Below are 16,351 nucleotides of genomic sequence, written 5' to 3'. Positions count from 1 at the left end.
ATGGTGGGACTATTCAGGGTAGATTTAGGAGTTTTTATAAACTTGAGGTGTGAAAACAGTCAGTATAGAGGTGATTTTCTCCAGTGGAGTGTGTGCACGTCTGGAGGAGGACAGGGAGGGTAGGTGAGTAGGGTCGTGTGTGTTCTACATGATGGGAAAAAAATACATATATGGCTGTTATGTTGTCTTAGAAGTGCCAGAGGTTTCATAGATACCAAATTACAGTGTTTGGGTGAAGGTTATAGGGAACGGTTTTGTATCCTCAGATCTCCACCACTTTGAATCACTGTGGACCATCTGTGCCAGAGCACCTGCAGCCCCTCTTCTGTGTAGGGTCAGGGAGGGAGGGCAATCTGCCTGTTTACGGCAGGCCTTTTGCACGGTTGCTGGGTGCACCTGGAGACTCCACTTTGACCCTTAGCAGGCACGTGTGCAGTTGCCCACAACTCCAGGCATACCTGCTGGGAACCCACAACGCTAGCCGTCAGCCTAAATGAACGTAACAGTAATACCAACACCTGCCATTTGTTGAGCCCTTCCTCTGTAGGCGCCGTGCTCTGCCCCTCACATACATTACATACCTTTCAACCTTTTAACAACCTGGTCAGGTTGGGGACAAGTTGGTTATCCTCGTTTTATAGATGAAGATGAAGGAACTTGAACCAAAACCTGTATATCGAAAGCCTCTGTGCTTAACCCAGCACTGTACTTTTTCCTTAGGTAATTCTCCATGCTGTCTGTGAGTTAGTTAGGAAAACATAGACTAAAAAACAAAAACAGAAAAACAAAGACAGATTAATTATCCCAGTCGTCCCTCCTGGAGAGGAGCTCCGTGAAGCCACAGGATTTGCCCCCTTGCTTTCCTTCACAGCTAGGATCTCTGTGCCTACCTTCCATTTACAGAGTTCTTTACTTCCATCGCCTCATTTGCTCATCACAGCTGGCTTTTGCCAAATGCAGGAGGTGGGATGGTATCCTATTCGTTATAGATGAGGAAACTGAGACTCCTTTCTTGAATTCTTGTGGGTAATCCCAAATGTATGTTTTGGAAACAAGCTTTTTCTTTTCTTTTCTTTTCTTTCCTAGAAGACCACAAACAGAACGGGCAGGATAAGGACTCTTCCATAACAAGACTATGAAGCCACTTCCAAACCAATGCCTGGCCACGGGACCTCACCCCAGGAGGCCAAGGCCAGGGGAGGGAGGGGAGTGGGCAGTGGGGAAGAGTCTGTTTCCTGTGCCCTGCCTGTGGCTCTGGCCTTTCTTCTTCTTTTTTTAATTGACCAATTTTTAGTTTTGAGGAAACAGAAAAAGGCAAAAAGAACGTGAATTTGAGATTTACAGAAAACAATACCAGTGTTTTGTTTCCGTTCTTTAACTTGCCACGTGTATACCTTCTTCCAAGTTTGGGGTCCCTCCTCTAGCTTCTGATGCTGCTACTGCATCATTTTGCTCCGGCCACAAGAGCAGACGTTGTAGAATGTCCGTTCCTGGTTGGCATCGTCTGGAACTCTTGAACTTGAGCATGTGCAGTGCTCCTTTCCTTACGCTCTCCCATCCTTCCCTTCTGTCCCCTCCTACCTGCCACTCTCTGGGTCCCCACTGACCATCAGAGGTACGGGCTGTCAAAAGCTCCCTCTAGACAGCGTGCTGCATCGGGGGGCGGTTACAGGGGAGCAGCCCGTGTTTGGGGAGCAGAGAGCTGGAGGGTGGGCGAGTGCCCTCATCAGGTTTCTAGGACGCACCAGCGCAGAGGAGGGAGATGCAAAGTTGAGAACAGCAGCCATTTAATGATGGGGCTTACTTAGTACCACTGTCCAGCTGTGCAGCTCGGAGAAGATGTCCTGGGTTAGGGACAGGAGCAGGAATGGACCCGGGAGGTGGCAGGAAGAAGGGCCTGGGGGTAGGAGAAGATATCCTCAAAAGATGGTGGGAACTGGGTGACATCATCTGAGCGTGTTAGGAATCCATGCTGCAAAATCCCTTCCAGGGCACCGTGTACGAGGGCGCAAAGCTGGGCGAGTCACGGGGGAGGAATCCCAGGGAAAAGGGCACAAGACCTCAGGAAGCCACTCAGGAAGAGGCACAGTGTCCACCGCTGTGGAAGCTCTCAAGCTGCCCTCTGGGGCGCTGCCAGAGGAGAAAAAGCAGAGCCGGAAGGAAAGGCCTGAGGGAAAGCTGCCATGGAGGGTTAATTGCCAAACAGCTGGTGATTGGTGAGAATAATTACTAGCATTGCCCAGCCACCTCCATGCCCTGGGCCAGAGGGCCCCGTGGACTCAGCACGCCCATAGATCAGCTCATGCTAGGTTGTCAGAGGCCACCACTCCGATACAGCCAACCCAGGAAGGAGTGGTAAGACCACTGCTTATGGAGAAGAGCCATTTGGAAGATCCGGAAGGGAGAAGCTGGAGGCCTGCAGCTATAAAACTGTTCACACTGGAGTTTTGAAAGAAACCAATACCATAAGCTCTAATTGGGAATCATAGTCAAGAAAGGAATTCACCATATAAAATAAGTGTTCTGTGCTATGAATCATGTAACTTTGTATACAGTATAATGGCAGAGATACCAGGAGGTTTTGCTTCATCCCTAAGTCAGAAATGAATGCCAGTTTTGCAGCTGGACATAAACCCTCATCCCCACCCTGAAGTTTTCCTTTTCTTTCCCATTCCCCCCAAACCCAAGGATCAGACTACTGTTAAATCTCACCGTATGATTGGATTTTGCGAAGACGGGAGGCAGACGGAGTGATTTGCATCAATGGAATTGCACTGACAGTGTTTCTTAATAGGATTACTAAAATTTTTAATATAAAATGAAGATTTTTTTAAAAATCAGGAGTTGATATTAGGTACTAGGACATTAGTTCGGATGATTTCATTTTTATTTCTACAGTGTTAAAAGTGCACTTATATGCTGGTTTATTTCCATCTTGGGAAAAAGAGACTGCAAATTGAAGGGAAGATTGTTACTTTTTCTTTTTTTTTTAAAAAAAAGGTTAAGGCAGATTTTAAGACTTATAAATGTTTAAGAAATTATAAACAAGGTTAGACCCTTCGAAAAAAAAGTTTAGAAGATATTCTTAAAGTAAATTTTTATAGTGTTAATTTTGTAATAATTTATGTTTTACTATATTACAGAGCTAACTGACCAGAATAGTTTCAGAAACAATATGAAACTTAGGAAAGTTGAAGCAATGTTTATATTTTTAAAATGTTCTTTGAATTATGTTTTTATTGTACATTTCTTCAGACTGAAAAGTATGTACATATCTTTGTTATTTTTGCACAATTTTCGTCTTGTTCGGTTTTAGAAGTCTGGTTTTTTTTTATAATTTATTTTGAGTTGTAATACTTGCAGGAGTAAAAACAAAAAAAATCTCAGCAACAAAATAACCCTCTGATTTATAAACTCTTACACTCAAAGAAGGAAAACAAAAGTTGAGAGATTAAGTGGCTGCTTCTGAGAAATAATGTCTCAACAGGGACTAAAGGAGCAATTCAATGGATTTTAAACGTTTTAGCTCTCTACATCTTGAATTGCAAGCTGGAATAAAGAGGCTCCCCACCGAATGCTGCTTACTTGGTGAAAGACTGGCTCTGACCAAGGTGAGGACATTTCTGGAAAACTGAGCAAAAAGGGAAAACCCACGGTGTTTCTTCCTTCACAGTCAACTACAGGTTTACTTTATAATGATGTATTCAGAATTCACAGCTTGAAAAATGGAATGCAAATAAAAGGTTTTCTTTCGGTTTGTTTGAATGGAGTTCAACTGGACCAGCCTATAAAGCATTATTAGGGGGATATCGTTTGGGTACTTCTGCACACCCCACCTAGCCCTCTCTCCCAGCCCCTTGACTGCACACACCCCCATCTGCCTGAAGATCTCGTGACTTGTCGCCAGCCATAGAGGCTCGAAAGCTCTGGTTGTTAAAGCGTAACGCAATGCATAGACCTGTCAGCCATAAAAAAAAAAAAAAAAAAAAAAAAACAAGCAACCTGGATAACTTGTATGCCTTCTTTTGTATCAATGTATCAATTGTAAATAATGCTGATCAACCTTTGTAGAGAATAGTTTATACAGCATATTCTATTATTGCTGATTCTCAGTGAACTCTTGTTTTAAAAAAGGAAAAAAAGAAATTTTCTATTTACACCTTCTATTTTGTTATGCTGTCGGCCCATGGCACTTTAACAAAACTCTGTGGGTTTTACGTAGCTGGTCAGTCATGGGGTATATTCAATAACTGTTGTTGCACAGACGAGAATTTGCACCTGCTCATTTGTCCTTTCCTACTACCGATTTTAGAACCTTTTCCAGAAGAATTTTGAAGAAAGCATGTCCAAGCATTCTAAACAAATGCCACACTTGTGGAGTGGGTTTCTTTTCTACAATCCATATTTTGTAACACTAAGTATTTTCCTTCTTTGTCCTGCACCTTTATGTATTAGCACTGTCAGATAGAATTCATTCCATGCCTGTGATATTGTAAGCAGAATAAATGTCTAAAGTAGGTGTAAATAGTAAATCCTATGGCTTACAGTTTTAAAAAGGAAAGAACAAACATGTATCTATTGATACTGCCGTGGTTCAGCACAAGGTCTGGAGACATTCTCCAGTGAGCGATTGTATTTTTTTTGCTTTTTTTTTTTTTTTCTTTTGGTAACATGGCTTTGTAAATAAAATAATTTATATGTTTGTAAAAACAGTCTTCGGGTTTTCATAAAATTTAGATTGGGGGTATTGTTTTTTATTCTTTTGGGTGTATGTGTCCTCACCAGATGAGCGTTCCTCCTAGAACCCACATTTAAGGTGTAGAAGAGAGCGAATTCATTCAACAGATATTTGTGGAGCATCCCATCTGTGGCTGCCCCTGAGCTAGGCACTCTGCTCAGTGATGAGAAACATAGTCCCAGCTGCTTGCCGAAGGCACCCTGGTGGGGGAGACAGTACATAAATAAACACACGATCCAATGTGTGATTACAGATTGTGACAAATTCAGTGGTAGAAAGAATTGAGTTCTGTGAGAGAAAATAACAGGAGAAAGTGATGTAAAATGAGTTGGGGGTTGTGATCAGGGAGCTCCCTCTGAGGAAGTAAGCTGAAGGCAGAAAGTGTTGAGATAATCCCAGGCAGAGGTGGTCCATGGTGGGAAAAGCCTGCTAAGTTCTTGGAACCTAAGGAACATGCACTGTGGACAGAGCAGGGAAAGGGATGGACAGAAGGCATGGCAAGGTCACAGAAGGACTCCTATCTAGAGTTTGGATTTTTGTGCTCAATTCAGTGGGAGTCTTTCAAAGGGCTTTACATAGGGCATGGCGTGATGTGATCTGTTGAAAGATCTCTAGCTGCTGTGTGGAGAATCCATCAGAAGTTGTTGCAAGAGACCCAGTGAGACATAGTGTTCGTGTGGTCCCAGGATGGTGACAGTAGATCTGAAAAGAAGTGAGTGGAGTCAAGATCCATTTTACATATTAAATTGACAAGACTGGTTTAGGAATTGGATGTGAGAGTAGGAGAAAGAATGACTCCCAGGTTTCTGCTAGAGCAGCTGTATTAGGTGGAGATGCCATTTCTTCAGATGTGGAAAACCAGAAGAAGAACAGGCTTTGGGGAAGCGGGGGGTGGCAAAAGGAATGTTTCATGAAGATCAGAAGTTCTGTTTTGCACATGTATGTTTGCTCACGTGTGAGATCACTGTGAAATCTCTAAGCTGCTGTGTCAAGAAGGCATGGGCTACACATGACTGGAGCTCTCAGGTCTAAGTTGGAGGCATCAACTTGGGAATCTTTGTTATATGGATGATATTTAGAGCCACAGGTATGGATGTGATTACTAGAGAAGATGGAGAAGACGAGCAGACATTTGGAGGTTAGGCAGAAGCAGAAAAGCTTGCAAAGAACTCCAAGAGGAAGTGTTCACAAAGAGAAGAGAGAACCCGATAGACAGTGCTTCCCTGGAAGCGAGGACTGTAAGATGCTTCAAGCAAGGAGAAGTCAGCTGAGTTAAGTACTGTTGCAGTATGGGAGAGAGATGGTATTTAGTCTGGGGTTCTGCAGCATGGAGGTCTTTCGTGACTGTTAACAATCTCCGAGGGCTGTCATAACAAATTGCCACAACTTGGTGGCTTAAAACAACGTAAATTCATTCTCTCAGGGTTTTCTGGTGCCTAGAAGTTCAAAATCAAGCAGGGCTGCACTTGCTCAAAGGCTGTGGAGGAGAATCCTTCCCTGCCTCTTCCGGTTTCTGGTGATGGCTCATATTCCTTGGCTTGTAGACTCATCACTCCCATCTCTGCCACCTCCTTCACGTGGCCTTCTCTCCTGTTTCTCCTGCGTTTCAAGCCTCCCACGGCCTTTCTCTTGTAAGGACTTAAGGCTCACCCTAAATCCTGGATTATATCCTCTCAGGATACTTAAGGTAGTTACGTCTTTTTGCAAATAATTCATACTTGCAGGTTCTAAGGGTTATGACTTGGACACAGAGTGACCTTAGTGAAGCAGGTGTGTTGAAGTGGCAGGAGAGTGAAGGAAATTCAGTTGTGTAGACAAGTCTTAAGAAGGTTAGAAGGCACAATGGAGTGTTTGGATTTTGTTCCCTTTTGTTTCTTTTCTTTTTCAAGGGAGAAGGGTCCAGATCATGATTCACATGCTGGTGAGGGTGGGACAATAGGGGAGGGAGAGGTTGATGAAACAGGAGAAAGGGGTGATTTTTTTTTTTAAAGGGAAGTTTTTGAGAAGGCAGGAGGGAGGTGAACTTGAACACATGTGGACGTATTGGCCTTTGTAGTGCAGAACAATCAACTGAGGCCTATTAAAAACTTTAAGAGTTTATCTGCACAAAAATGGGATTCAAATCAGGCAGCCCCAAACCAGAAGTGGTTAAGAACTCCACCAACAGGAGCTGGGGTGAGACTTCTATAGAGAAAAGGTGGAGGCAAAGTAAGGTAGGTATTGATTGCCTATAGCTTAAAGCCTAGTTGGCTGTTTGTGATTGATTGTCCCCAGCATTTTGGATTTTGTAACCTTGAGACATTTACAGACTTAGATTCTGGTTTGCTTACATAGGCCTCTAGAGCATTAGAGCATCTCAGTCTAATGGCCTCCTTGTTTGACTAACTTAACAGTAGTCAGAAGGACACTTCCTCCAGGGAAATGGGGAAGAAAGAAGTCAGCTTGTAGATTCACTGCTGAGAAGATGAAGGAATCCCCCATCTGATGGCTTCCATTTTCTCAGCGACCATGGGGCAAGCCGGGTGTGCCTGAGAGCTCAGAAGAAGTTTGAGAAGAGTAAAGAAAGAATTAAGTACTTACTAATGAAACTGGATTGCCACACAGCATTGAGAGCACATTTGAGATTTGTGATCAAAGCACAGTCCTGGCATGGTGATGACAGCCTTGGGGAGTGGTTTGAGCACACCAAGGGTAGAGCAAGGCCACTTGGAGCCAACACTCTTGGGCAAACTTCAGCAAATTTCTTAGCGTTTTGCCTCAGGCCTAACTGTAAATATTTTCACTATTGTACAGGGGAAAAAAAAAAACCAGAGGAAGCAGCTTTGAAGCTTGAGGAAGCTTCACAGAGGAAGCACATTGCACATAAACGTTTGTATAATTGGATTATCCATGGCCACAAAACATCAGCGTGGCGCTTCTAGCAGCAAGGACATCATGTATCCCTTGGTTCTGAGCTTTGTCTGAGACTGGCCGTCCATCACTGTTCGGCCCTGGTGACTTCTAACTCCATTTTTTTTTTTTTTTTTTGCGGTACGCGGGCCTCTCACTGCTGTGGCCTCTCCCATTGCGGAGCACAGGCTCTGGACGTGCAGGCTCAGCGGCCATGGCTCACGGGCCCAGCCGCTCCGCGGCATGTAGGATCTTCCCGGACAGGGGCACGAACCCGTGTCCCCTGCATCGGCAGGCGGACTCTCAACCACTGCGCCACCAGGGAAGCCCTCTAACTCCATTTTGAAGGGAGCCTAGACATCCTATATTTTCCCAACCTGGAACTCTGAGAAGCCTCAAAATTAGTCATAGGCTTGGAGAATCAGTGTGAAAACTGGAAGTAACAATGAAGACCCTCTTCTGCAGGTGAGGAAACTGAGACACAGACGGGTCGAATGAGGTACCAAGAGCACACAGCTGGCTGACTGGCAAGCCTGTGCCCCCTTCAGTCTGGTGCCCTGTCCATTCTATTTCCCTGCCTCCTGTAGAAATCAACTGCACCTACCGACTTTTCTTCCTAAGCCCCTGTGGATATTTCCAGAAAGGTATTTTATAATTCTATGTGCCTCCTAGCTGGTTGACTCAGGTCTCTAGAATTTAATTTTACAATACTTCAGTATTTTTCTCCTTTTGATTTTTCCACTAGGCAATAACTTCTTGCTTTCTGATCTGGTTGGAGCTATTCTGGAATGTCAGGTTTAAGGTATCCATGTCACTGAGCAAAGTTCCCAGGAGTGTATTTCAATAAGTTTATTTTCTATTCATTACATCTTCATAAGCCATTCAACTAGAAAAGTAAATGAGGAAGGTGTAAGAAAACTGAACGCCTCAAACAATCAGTCCCACGCAAGTCTGAATCATTGCAGAATCACAACAGGAGCCAACAGCTCGGAGACGCTGCATTTATTGTGACAATTGAAATCACAAATCTGATCTAAGGTCATTAACATTGGAAGGGTTCTCTTAATTTTAGAAGATTCTGGAGCTTTTCTGGATTCCTCCTTTCGCCTTTAAGTATTTCAGTAAATTTTTTTTTTTTTTTTTTTTTGCGGTATGCGGGCCTCTCACTGTTGTGGCCTCTCCCGTTGCGGAGCACAGGCTCCAGACGCGCAGGCTCAGTGGCCGTGGCTCACGGGCCCAGCCGCTCCGCGGCATGTGGGATCTTCCCGGACCAGGGCACGAACCCGTGTCCCCTGCATCGGCAGGCGGACTCTCAACCACCGCGCCACCAGTGAAGCCCCTTCAGTAAATTTTTAATCAAAGCAGCAGCAGCATCACAAAAGCGTTCACATCATCAGGCAACTGAGCTAGCTGCTGGGGGTGGGGGGGCTGTGAAAGTAGGAGCTTGCATGGTCTGTATTAGAGTTTTCATTTTCTCTCCAGCCACTTCACTTCTCTATTGGATTTCCTAGCTGGCCTCATCACTAAACCCCCTCCACTACGCACCCCCAAATCTCCCCCATGTTCCTGAATAATCCAGGTGCAGTGTTGGAGGGCTGGCAGGTAGAGGGTAGCAATTCTGGCACATTATTGGGATAGGGCAAAGGCAGAGCCCCATGGAAGTGAAGAGAAGGAAGAGGAAAAACATGATTCCGGGGCTTTTCCTTTGGAAAGAATCAGATGCATGTTTCTGTTTCTGTTTGCAGTTTTTACAAGTCTCTTGGTCCTGTCCAGCTCAATAAACTGAGAAGGTTTGGATCCATACTAGATGCTCAGTACTGGGCCTGCCTGGCCGCTGGACACACCAGAGACGGTATCTCCTGCAGTTCTCACTGTCCAGCATTTGGAGGATGTTCCCTCCAGGTCCTTGCCGAGCCCAGTACTGCTCAACATTTTAATTAATGAATCGGCATTCAAAGTAACCTTGGTGCATTAAAGCCATGAATACAAACAGACAGATTTATAGAATAGATGTCACCTTTCGGGGGCACAAGGGAGGTTTCTGGTGCTAGCAGTGTTCTGTATCTTGACCTGGGGGCTTGTTAAATGAATAGAATCACTGATGAAATATTCATCTGATTGTGTACTTAAGATTCATTAATTTTACTGTGCACTTTTAAATTTAAAAGTTTACACACAGACACAAAAGATAAAGGGCAAACTTGGAGCCATAATTGTCTTTGCAGAAAGAAGAAAGTTAGAAGTGGCTTGAGGAGAATACTAATAAGCCCGTTTTCTCCCCAGATCCCCCAGAGGCAGTAGGTACCACAGAGAAGGGGTGCACAATGGGGTGAAAATGGGGAAGAGGGGCTTGAAGTCTCACATGAGGTTGTCAGGCCCCTCAGAGCCCCCTTCACCTCCCACATGCAGCCAAGTGGCTACTCTCTCTCCCCCCACCCCTGCGCCCCAGCAGGGGACTAAAAAGTTATTTTCTGGAAAAATTGAATGGGAAGCTGAGATTCAGGATCCAAGGAAACCAGGTCCAGCAGAGAAAATTACCTTGGGGTGGAATAGGGGGGTGGGATGAGGCACAAGATTGTCTCTTTTCATCCCAAACTGTAGAATTTTAATGTGTTACAAAAATGTGTGGGTTGCTTTGATATTTAAAAAATTCAGATAAGTATATTATCAGGACACCTACACAATGATGAAATACATGGGAGCCATTAGATGATCTCACTTTTGTGTTTCTAGAGTACAGTGTTTGGCTTCGGGCTTGGCAGCTTAAAAACACTGGATACAGGACCAGAGAAAAGTGGTGAAAGTGATCAAATATAGTTGATTACAGTGGATAGTTGTGGAATACACTGTCCTGGAGATGTCTAAAAATGGAATGCCTGGGATGGCCTTAAAAACAATCCTCCTTCACACGGGGACTTTCCCAATGGAGATTTTCTGCTGGTAAAGTTTGGTGAGGGTTATGTGGGTTACATTGACATGCCGGTGCTTTTTCATTCAAAAAACATGTATACTTCATGTTTCCTTGGACTTCAAATTTATCTGTAGGACCCTCTTAAAGGACTGTGTTATCCAAGGTTGTTTGGATCCTAAAACAGGAGCAGGCATACAATTGGCATACAATACACGTTTGCTGAGTTAAAAAATGAAATGGTGTGTTGGTGGTAAATGTCAAACATCCAGCTTTAGGGGTGGCAGGGGAAGCACTTGCTGATTTCTGTAATGTTAAGACATCCACCGTGACTGATTTCAAGCTATCAGCGTGACCTCTCTGAATCCAGAGGGGGAAGAGAAGTGCACGTTAACTCCTGTGAGCCTGGGCAAGCCAGCCCCAGCATACAGAGATTTTGGTCAATGCAAAAGACATGCTTATGACCATTGATACTATATCAATTCATGTTAAACTACAAGAAATAATCTAATCCATTAGTCAGGCCAACAAGGAGAATTTTGCTATCAGTTGGAAATAACCAACGTTCAAATCAACAATTTCTTACCACTTTTTACTTTTTTTTTTAACTTATTCCTGCTTGAAAAGGGCACTGGGGCAAAGCGGATGTCTTAGTTTCCAAAATTATATCCAAGCAATTATCTTTCCTGTATAAGCAATCCCCACTCTGTGGGCTGTGCTCCAAATGTTTCATTTGGAACCTAATATATTCTTCCACTTAAATGTAATATCAAGGGTGATTAGGTTGCAGGACAACCCACAAAAGCCTATAAATCCCACCATGTGCCTGAAGTCTGGTATCAGTGCAGTGGTATTATTTTGGGAAGTGCGTCCTTGGCTTCAGCCAGGGAAGGCAGGATTGTATGCCACCTGGCCGCTGTCCCGGCCATGAGAGACCACTCCCCGCCACCCTGCCATCTGCCAGGAGAGTCAAGACTTCCGGCCTGTACCCTGAGCAGACTCCCAGCTCTGAGCCAAACCCGCACTACTCTGACATCAAGAAAACAGCTAGAAAGGACAGGGATTCCCCTGGCGGTGGTGCTGGTGGTACTGGCGGTACTGGCGGTGATGGTGGTAGGGGGAGTGAGTAATAACATTACTGATTATGTGTTTTACATCTTTTCTAATTTAATCCTTACCATAATTCTATGAGGTCAGTAAGATTATTACCCCCGTTTTAGCGATGAGAAAACTAAAGTTTTGAGAGGTCAAATAATTTGGTCAGGATCGCACAGCTGGTAAATGGCGAAGCCTCTTGAGAAAGGGTCCTTAACTCCCCACGTAAACTGTATCAATAAATAGGAGATCATCTGAGGTCATCCTTCATACAAGTAATTTAGAAGCTCAAAGAACGTTGTTCGTAAGTTTTGTTCTGGGCGTCAATTTGGTGAATCTAATGAAAGCTTAAACAGACATAGTCAGTGTGATGGGAGCTAAATTTAGGCTTAGGATATAATATGATGTTCGGAAATGCAGAAGTAGCCTCCAAAATGAAACGGAACAGAAAAAAGAAGAGTTCATGTAAAAACTGGTGAAATCCAAATGAGGTCTATACTTGAGCTAATAGTATTGTACCGATGCTGGGGTCCTGGTTTAACAAAGACAGTGTTCTACGGTTATGTAAGACAGTATCGAGAGGAACCCAAGGAGGATACACTGGAACTCTTTGTACCATTTTGCAACTTCTTGTGAGTCTTCAACTGTTTGAGAGGATTTTAAAAAAAAATTTTAATGAAGTACTGTAGAGGGGGTACCAAAGCACCAGAGCTATTATCCCAATCTCCTCCTGAGATCCTTTGTACTGTGGCCATGCTGTTGCTATTTTCTACATTTTCGTGTTTTGTAAAATGGATTTAAATTAATGTTTCAAGATGTTTTTTAGCATTTTTGCTCTTTTTAGGTTATTGAAGAATGAGGAAAGCTTCTGAGTAGATGAGGCACTATCATAGATAATTGAGTGTTACCATTTCACAAAGACTAACTTTGAGACTTGAGTTCCACAGAACCCTGTGTACCTGTTAAATCACAGTTGCAAAGCTAAAACAGGAGTCCGTGTTAGTTCCACTTGACACAAAGACTAATACGATGTCACTACTAGACCGTGTTCTGGTGGGTTGTTTTTTTTTTTTAATTCCAAAAATGCAGCTCACCAATAAAGCAACTTGGTGAAAAGGAAATTATCAGGTTCCAAACTATGTCTCCCTTATGATTTGCATAAGAACATTAATCACATGGTATATATACCTTTAGCTCCTCCCATCTTGACATGCAGAACAAGAACCTATAGTTCTTTAGAGCTGCAACACAAAATCTGAAAGATTAACCAAAACATCTTTCAATAGGAAACCGTATAGGACAGCCTATGGACGTAGGCTGTAGGATATATTTAGTCACGATTTCCCCCTTCTCATTTTCACAAGGCTGTTAAGATAATAACAGTGAACACTTATGTAGTTCTTAGTACATGCCTGGCACCATTTTTTAAAAGAGCTTTACATACATTAACTCAGTCCTGAAGACATCCTCTATGAGGTAGATACACTGTCCCCATTCTGTCCTTGAGGACACTGAGGCAGAGAATTTAGGTGTTTGGCCCAATATCACAAAGTTATTAATAGTCAGTGGTAAAACAGTGTGTTAAAGTGAGGCAGTCTGGCTCCAGAGGCCTCTACAGGACACTGCCTCACCATACAATTGCTCAGAAAAAGTGGGCTTCATATATTTCTCCCCTTTAACAGCAACCAAAACTCCTAGTTGAGGCATCTCTAACTTGTCCCTGGTTGACAGAGAAAATGGAGAGAGGGAGTTAGCCCACATTCTGTCCTGGCTACTCATGTCCCCCCACTTTCCCTTTTATCCATGCCCTCCCCCAAACACACACACTAACCCTGAGCTATAACTCCCAAGTTGACAGGCAGATTGACAAGTCTATCCAACACCAAAGCCTGAGCCCTTCATGCTAGTGGTCCACAAATGGAGTGACCATGTATTAAGATGACCTGGGACGTTCCCAGTATTATGGTTGAAAGCTTCATGGTAACGGACCCCTCATAGTCCTGGGCAAACCAGGACAGTTGGTCACTCTGTGCTCTAGAACCACTCAGGAAGCTGGTAAAAAGCTGCGATGCCTGAGGCAGCCCCCCAGCCTTGCACCCTGGCCCCCAAGGCAATTATATCAGACTGACTGGGGGGTGAAGGGGCAGACACTGTATTTTTTTGATGGCTCCCTGGGAGTTTCCTGTGTGTGTCCTGGGTCGATATGAGCTATGGGATGATACTAAGCACGAGCTGGAACCTCCGAGGCTCTTGGGATTCCTGATCAACATTTCCCAGATCTTTTAGCTCAACCCTCATGGGCTGCTATAACACAGGGTCTCAGTCCTGGCTGTCCACTAGGATCTCCTGGGGAGCCTTTAATTACTAGTAATTTGGGAATATAAAATGGTACAGCTGCTTTGGGAAAACAGTTCAGCAGTTTCTTAGAAAGTTAAACATACACCTCCCATGTGAACCAGTCATCCCACTCCCTGATACATTTAACTTAAGAGAAATGAAATCCTATGTGCACACAAAGATCTGTACATGAATAGTCATAGCAGCTTTATTTGTAATAGCTCCAAACTGAAAGCAACCCGAATGTCCATCCACGGGTAAAGAGAGAAACAAATTGTGATATATGCATACTGTGGAATCTTACTCAGCAATAAAAAGGAATGAAATATTGATACATGCAACAACATAGGCGAATCCCCCAAAATAATTATGCTGAGTGAAAAACACCAGACATAAAAGCATATACTGCATGAAGTTACAGAAAATGCAAACTAATCTATAGTGACAAAGGAAAGCAGATCACAGATTGCTGGGGTGGAGGGGCAAGGTAGCCTAGAAGGGAGGAATTACAGGAATTACACAAAAAATCTTTGGGAGGGTGGTGGATATATTCATTATCTTGGTTGTGGTAATGGCTTCACAGGCATATACATATGTCAAAACATTAAATTATACAATTTAGACATGTGCAGTTTATGATAAATCAATTATACATCAAAAAGTTGTTAAAAATAATACTCCCTGTCTCCATAATATTAATAAACCCTTTTGAAATCTTATTTTCCAGCCTTGGTTTTCTTCTTTCAACAGTAAATATTTCTCTCCATTCTCCTCTTGCTTGCATGATTTCTGATGAGAAGTCTGCTATAATACTTACCCTTGATCCTCTATAAGTGAGATTTTTTTTTTCCTTTTGGCTTCTTTCAAGACTTTGTCTTGGTTTTTGTTTTCTGTAGTTTGAATGTGATATGCCTCAGTGTAAATTTTTTTCAGTATTTATCCTGCTTGATGTGCTCTGAACTTCCTGGATGTGTGGTTGGATGTCTGTCATGAATTTTGGAAAATTCTTAACCATGATTCCTTCAAATATTGAGCAACAACCTTCCTCAGGGAAAAGACAGCTTCCAGTGAGGTTTAGGAGGAGGGGAGTGTACATTTGACAGGACTGGGGTTCCAGTGTCAGCCCCTCAGAACCTAAAGCCCTCAGACAGGTTTATTCCTGAAGGAATCCCTCTCCCTCTGCCTTCTCAGCAGCATCAAGAGTGTAGCTAACATTTTCTTTTTCAATGCTGCTGCTTCCTTTCCTTTGCCTCAGAATATTCTACCAGATTTCCAGAGCAAAACCTCCTGCTCTCAAGGTTTCTGACTATTTCTAAGCCCAATAAAATTGTTTCAAAGACAACTGTGGCTAAAGTAATGTCTCTGCCCTGAGCCTGGAAATTTTGTACAGCTGACTGTCTTATTGGGAACAAAAACACTGGGAATAGCTGGGTGGGTGCCTGAGCAGTGCCAGGCTGGATTGGGCATGGGTAGATGGTTGGGTTCTTTGCTTCTGTTGTGGTATAAATATAAAATCTGCATTGTATATTTTTAGTAATTTAAAACACAATAAAAATGATCAGAGTCCTTTAAAAAATCTCCAATGGCGTAACCAGGATAGAGATTTGCATACATAGGTTACAGCAACACAGAAACTGCATTTTCTGTCTCAAAAAGGGGGAAATAAAATGAAGATATAACTAAGGAAAATAATATATACAATTCTGTAGTGTTTCATATGTAAAATATGAGTGTATAAGTGTAAGGAGAGGTAATAGTTCTCTAGAAAATATTATCACCCTGGGAAAGGGAAGGAATTATGGTTAAACTGCTATTAATCCTCTGATGAAATATTTAGAATGGCAAAATGTCTTTGAGAGATATGCACATTTTGTTTTATTTTTTTCTAAATCTAACTTCTGAATATGTTCACTTCCATTCAGACTAACTCAAAGGATAATACAATGCAGTTTGAAGGACAGTGAAGAACAAAGTATTGGAGTGACAAAGAAAATGATCCCACCATGTTCTATAGATAGCACAAAAGAATACCATTCACTGCTGCTTTTTCAACTCATCACAACTTGTACAACTCAACTCTGTTAGCTAATATCTTCAAGAGGAAAAAAAAAAAACCCTTATAAAATGCATTTCTAACAGTATTTTCTAATCATAAAATAGATTCCAGAGAAAATTCAGAAGGTGTTTAAAAACTGAAAATGCATCATTTACAAGAGGAGTATAAATAAACAAAGGCCTCTAGATTCAAGAAACACAACTGCATCTTGTGGATGAAATTTTTGGGGGTGGGGAGAAGATTGTTCCGGAGGATGTTACATTGAGTTCATTCACAGCCTAGCACGCAAGGAACATTATCTTTCTTAGAATTTAGGAACTACTGCTCT

The 16,351-nt window shown here is 42.9% G+C and overlaps 1 protein-coding gene across 15 annotated transcripts in view; it reads left to right on the top strand.

The window, feature by feature from the left end:
• ATXN7L1 (ataxin 7 like 1) overlaps positions 1-7,729 on the top strand; it is a 243,812-nt gene extending 236,083 nt beyond the window's left edge. For 7 of the 15 annotated variants that reach the window (XR_003005423.1, XR_003005419.1, XR_003005427.1 and 4 more), the window contains one exon: positions 7,532-7,545. Coding sequence is in view for 8 of the 15 variants with exons in the window: in XM_024760982.1 (XP_024616750.1) it covers positions 1,087-1,128 (42 nt within the window). In the remaining 7 variants the exon portion in view is untranslated. Of the gene's footprint in view, positions 1-1,086; positions 3,758-7,531 lie in introns of those variants that run through there. The other 8 variants (XM_024760992.1, XM_024760925.1, XM_024760899.1 and 5 more) reach the window with 4 other exon arrangements.
• The last annotated feature ends 8,622 nt before the right edge of the window (positions 7,730-16,351 follow it).

This window comes from Neophocaena asiaeorientalis, unplaced genomic scaffold (assembly GCF_003031525.2).
Source record: "Neophocaena asiaeorientalis asiaeorientalis breed wild unplaced genomic scaffold, Neophocaena_asiaeorientalis_V1.1 scaffold508, whole genome shotgun sequence".
In the NCBI taxonomy this organism is placed as follows: Eukaryota; Metazoa; Chordata; class Mammalia; order Artiodactyla; family Phocoenidae; genus Neophocaena; species Neophocaena asiaeorientalis.
This window is presented reverse-complemented; position numbering and strand designations above follow the sequence as displayed.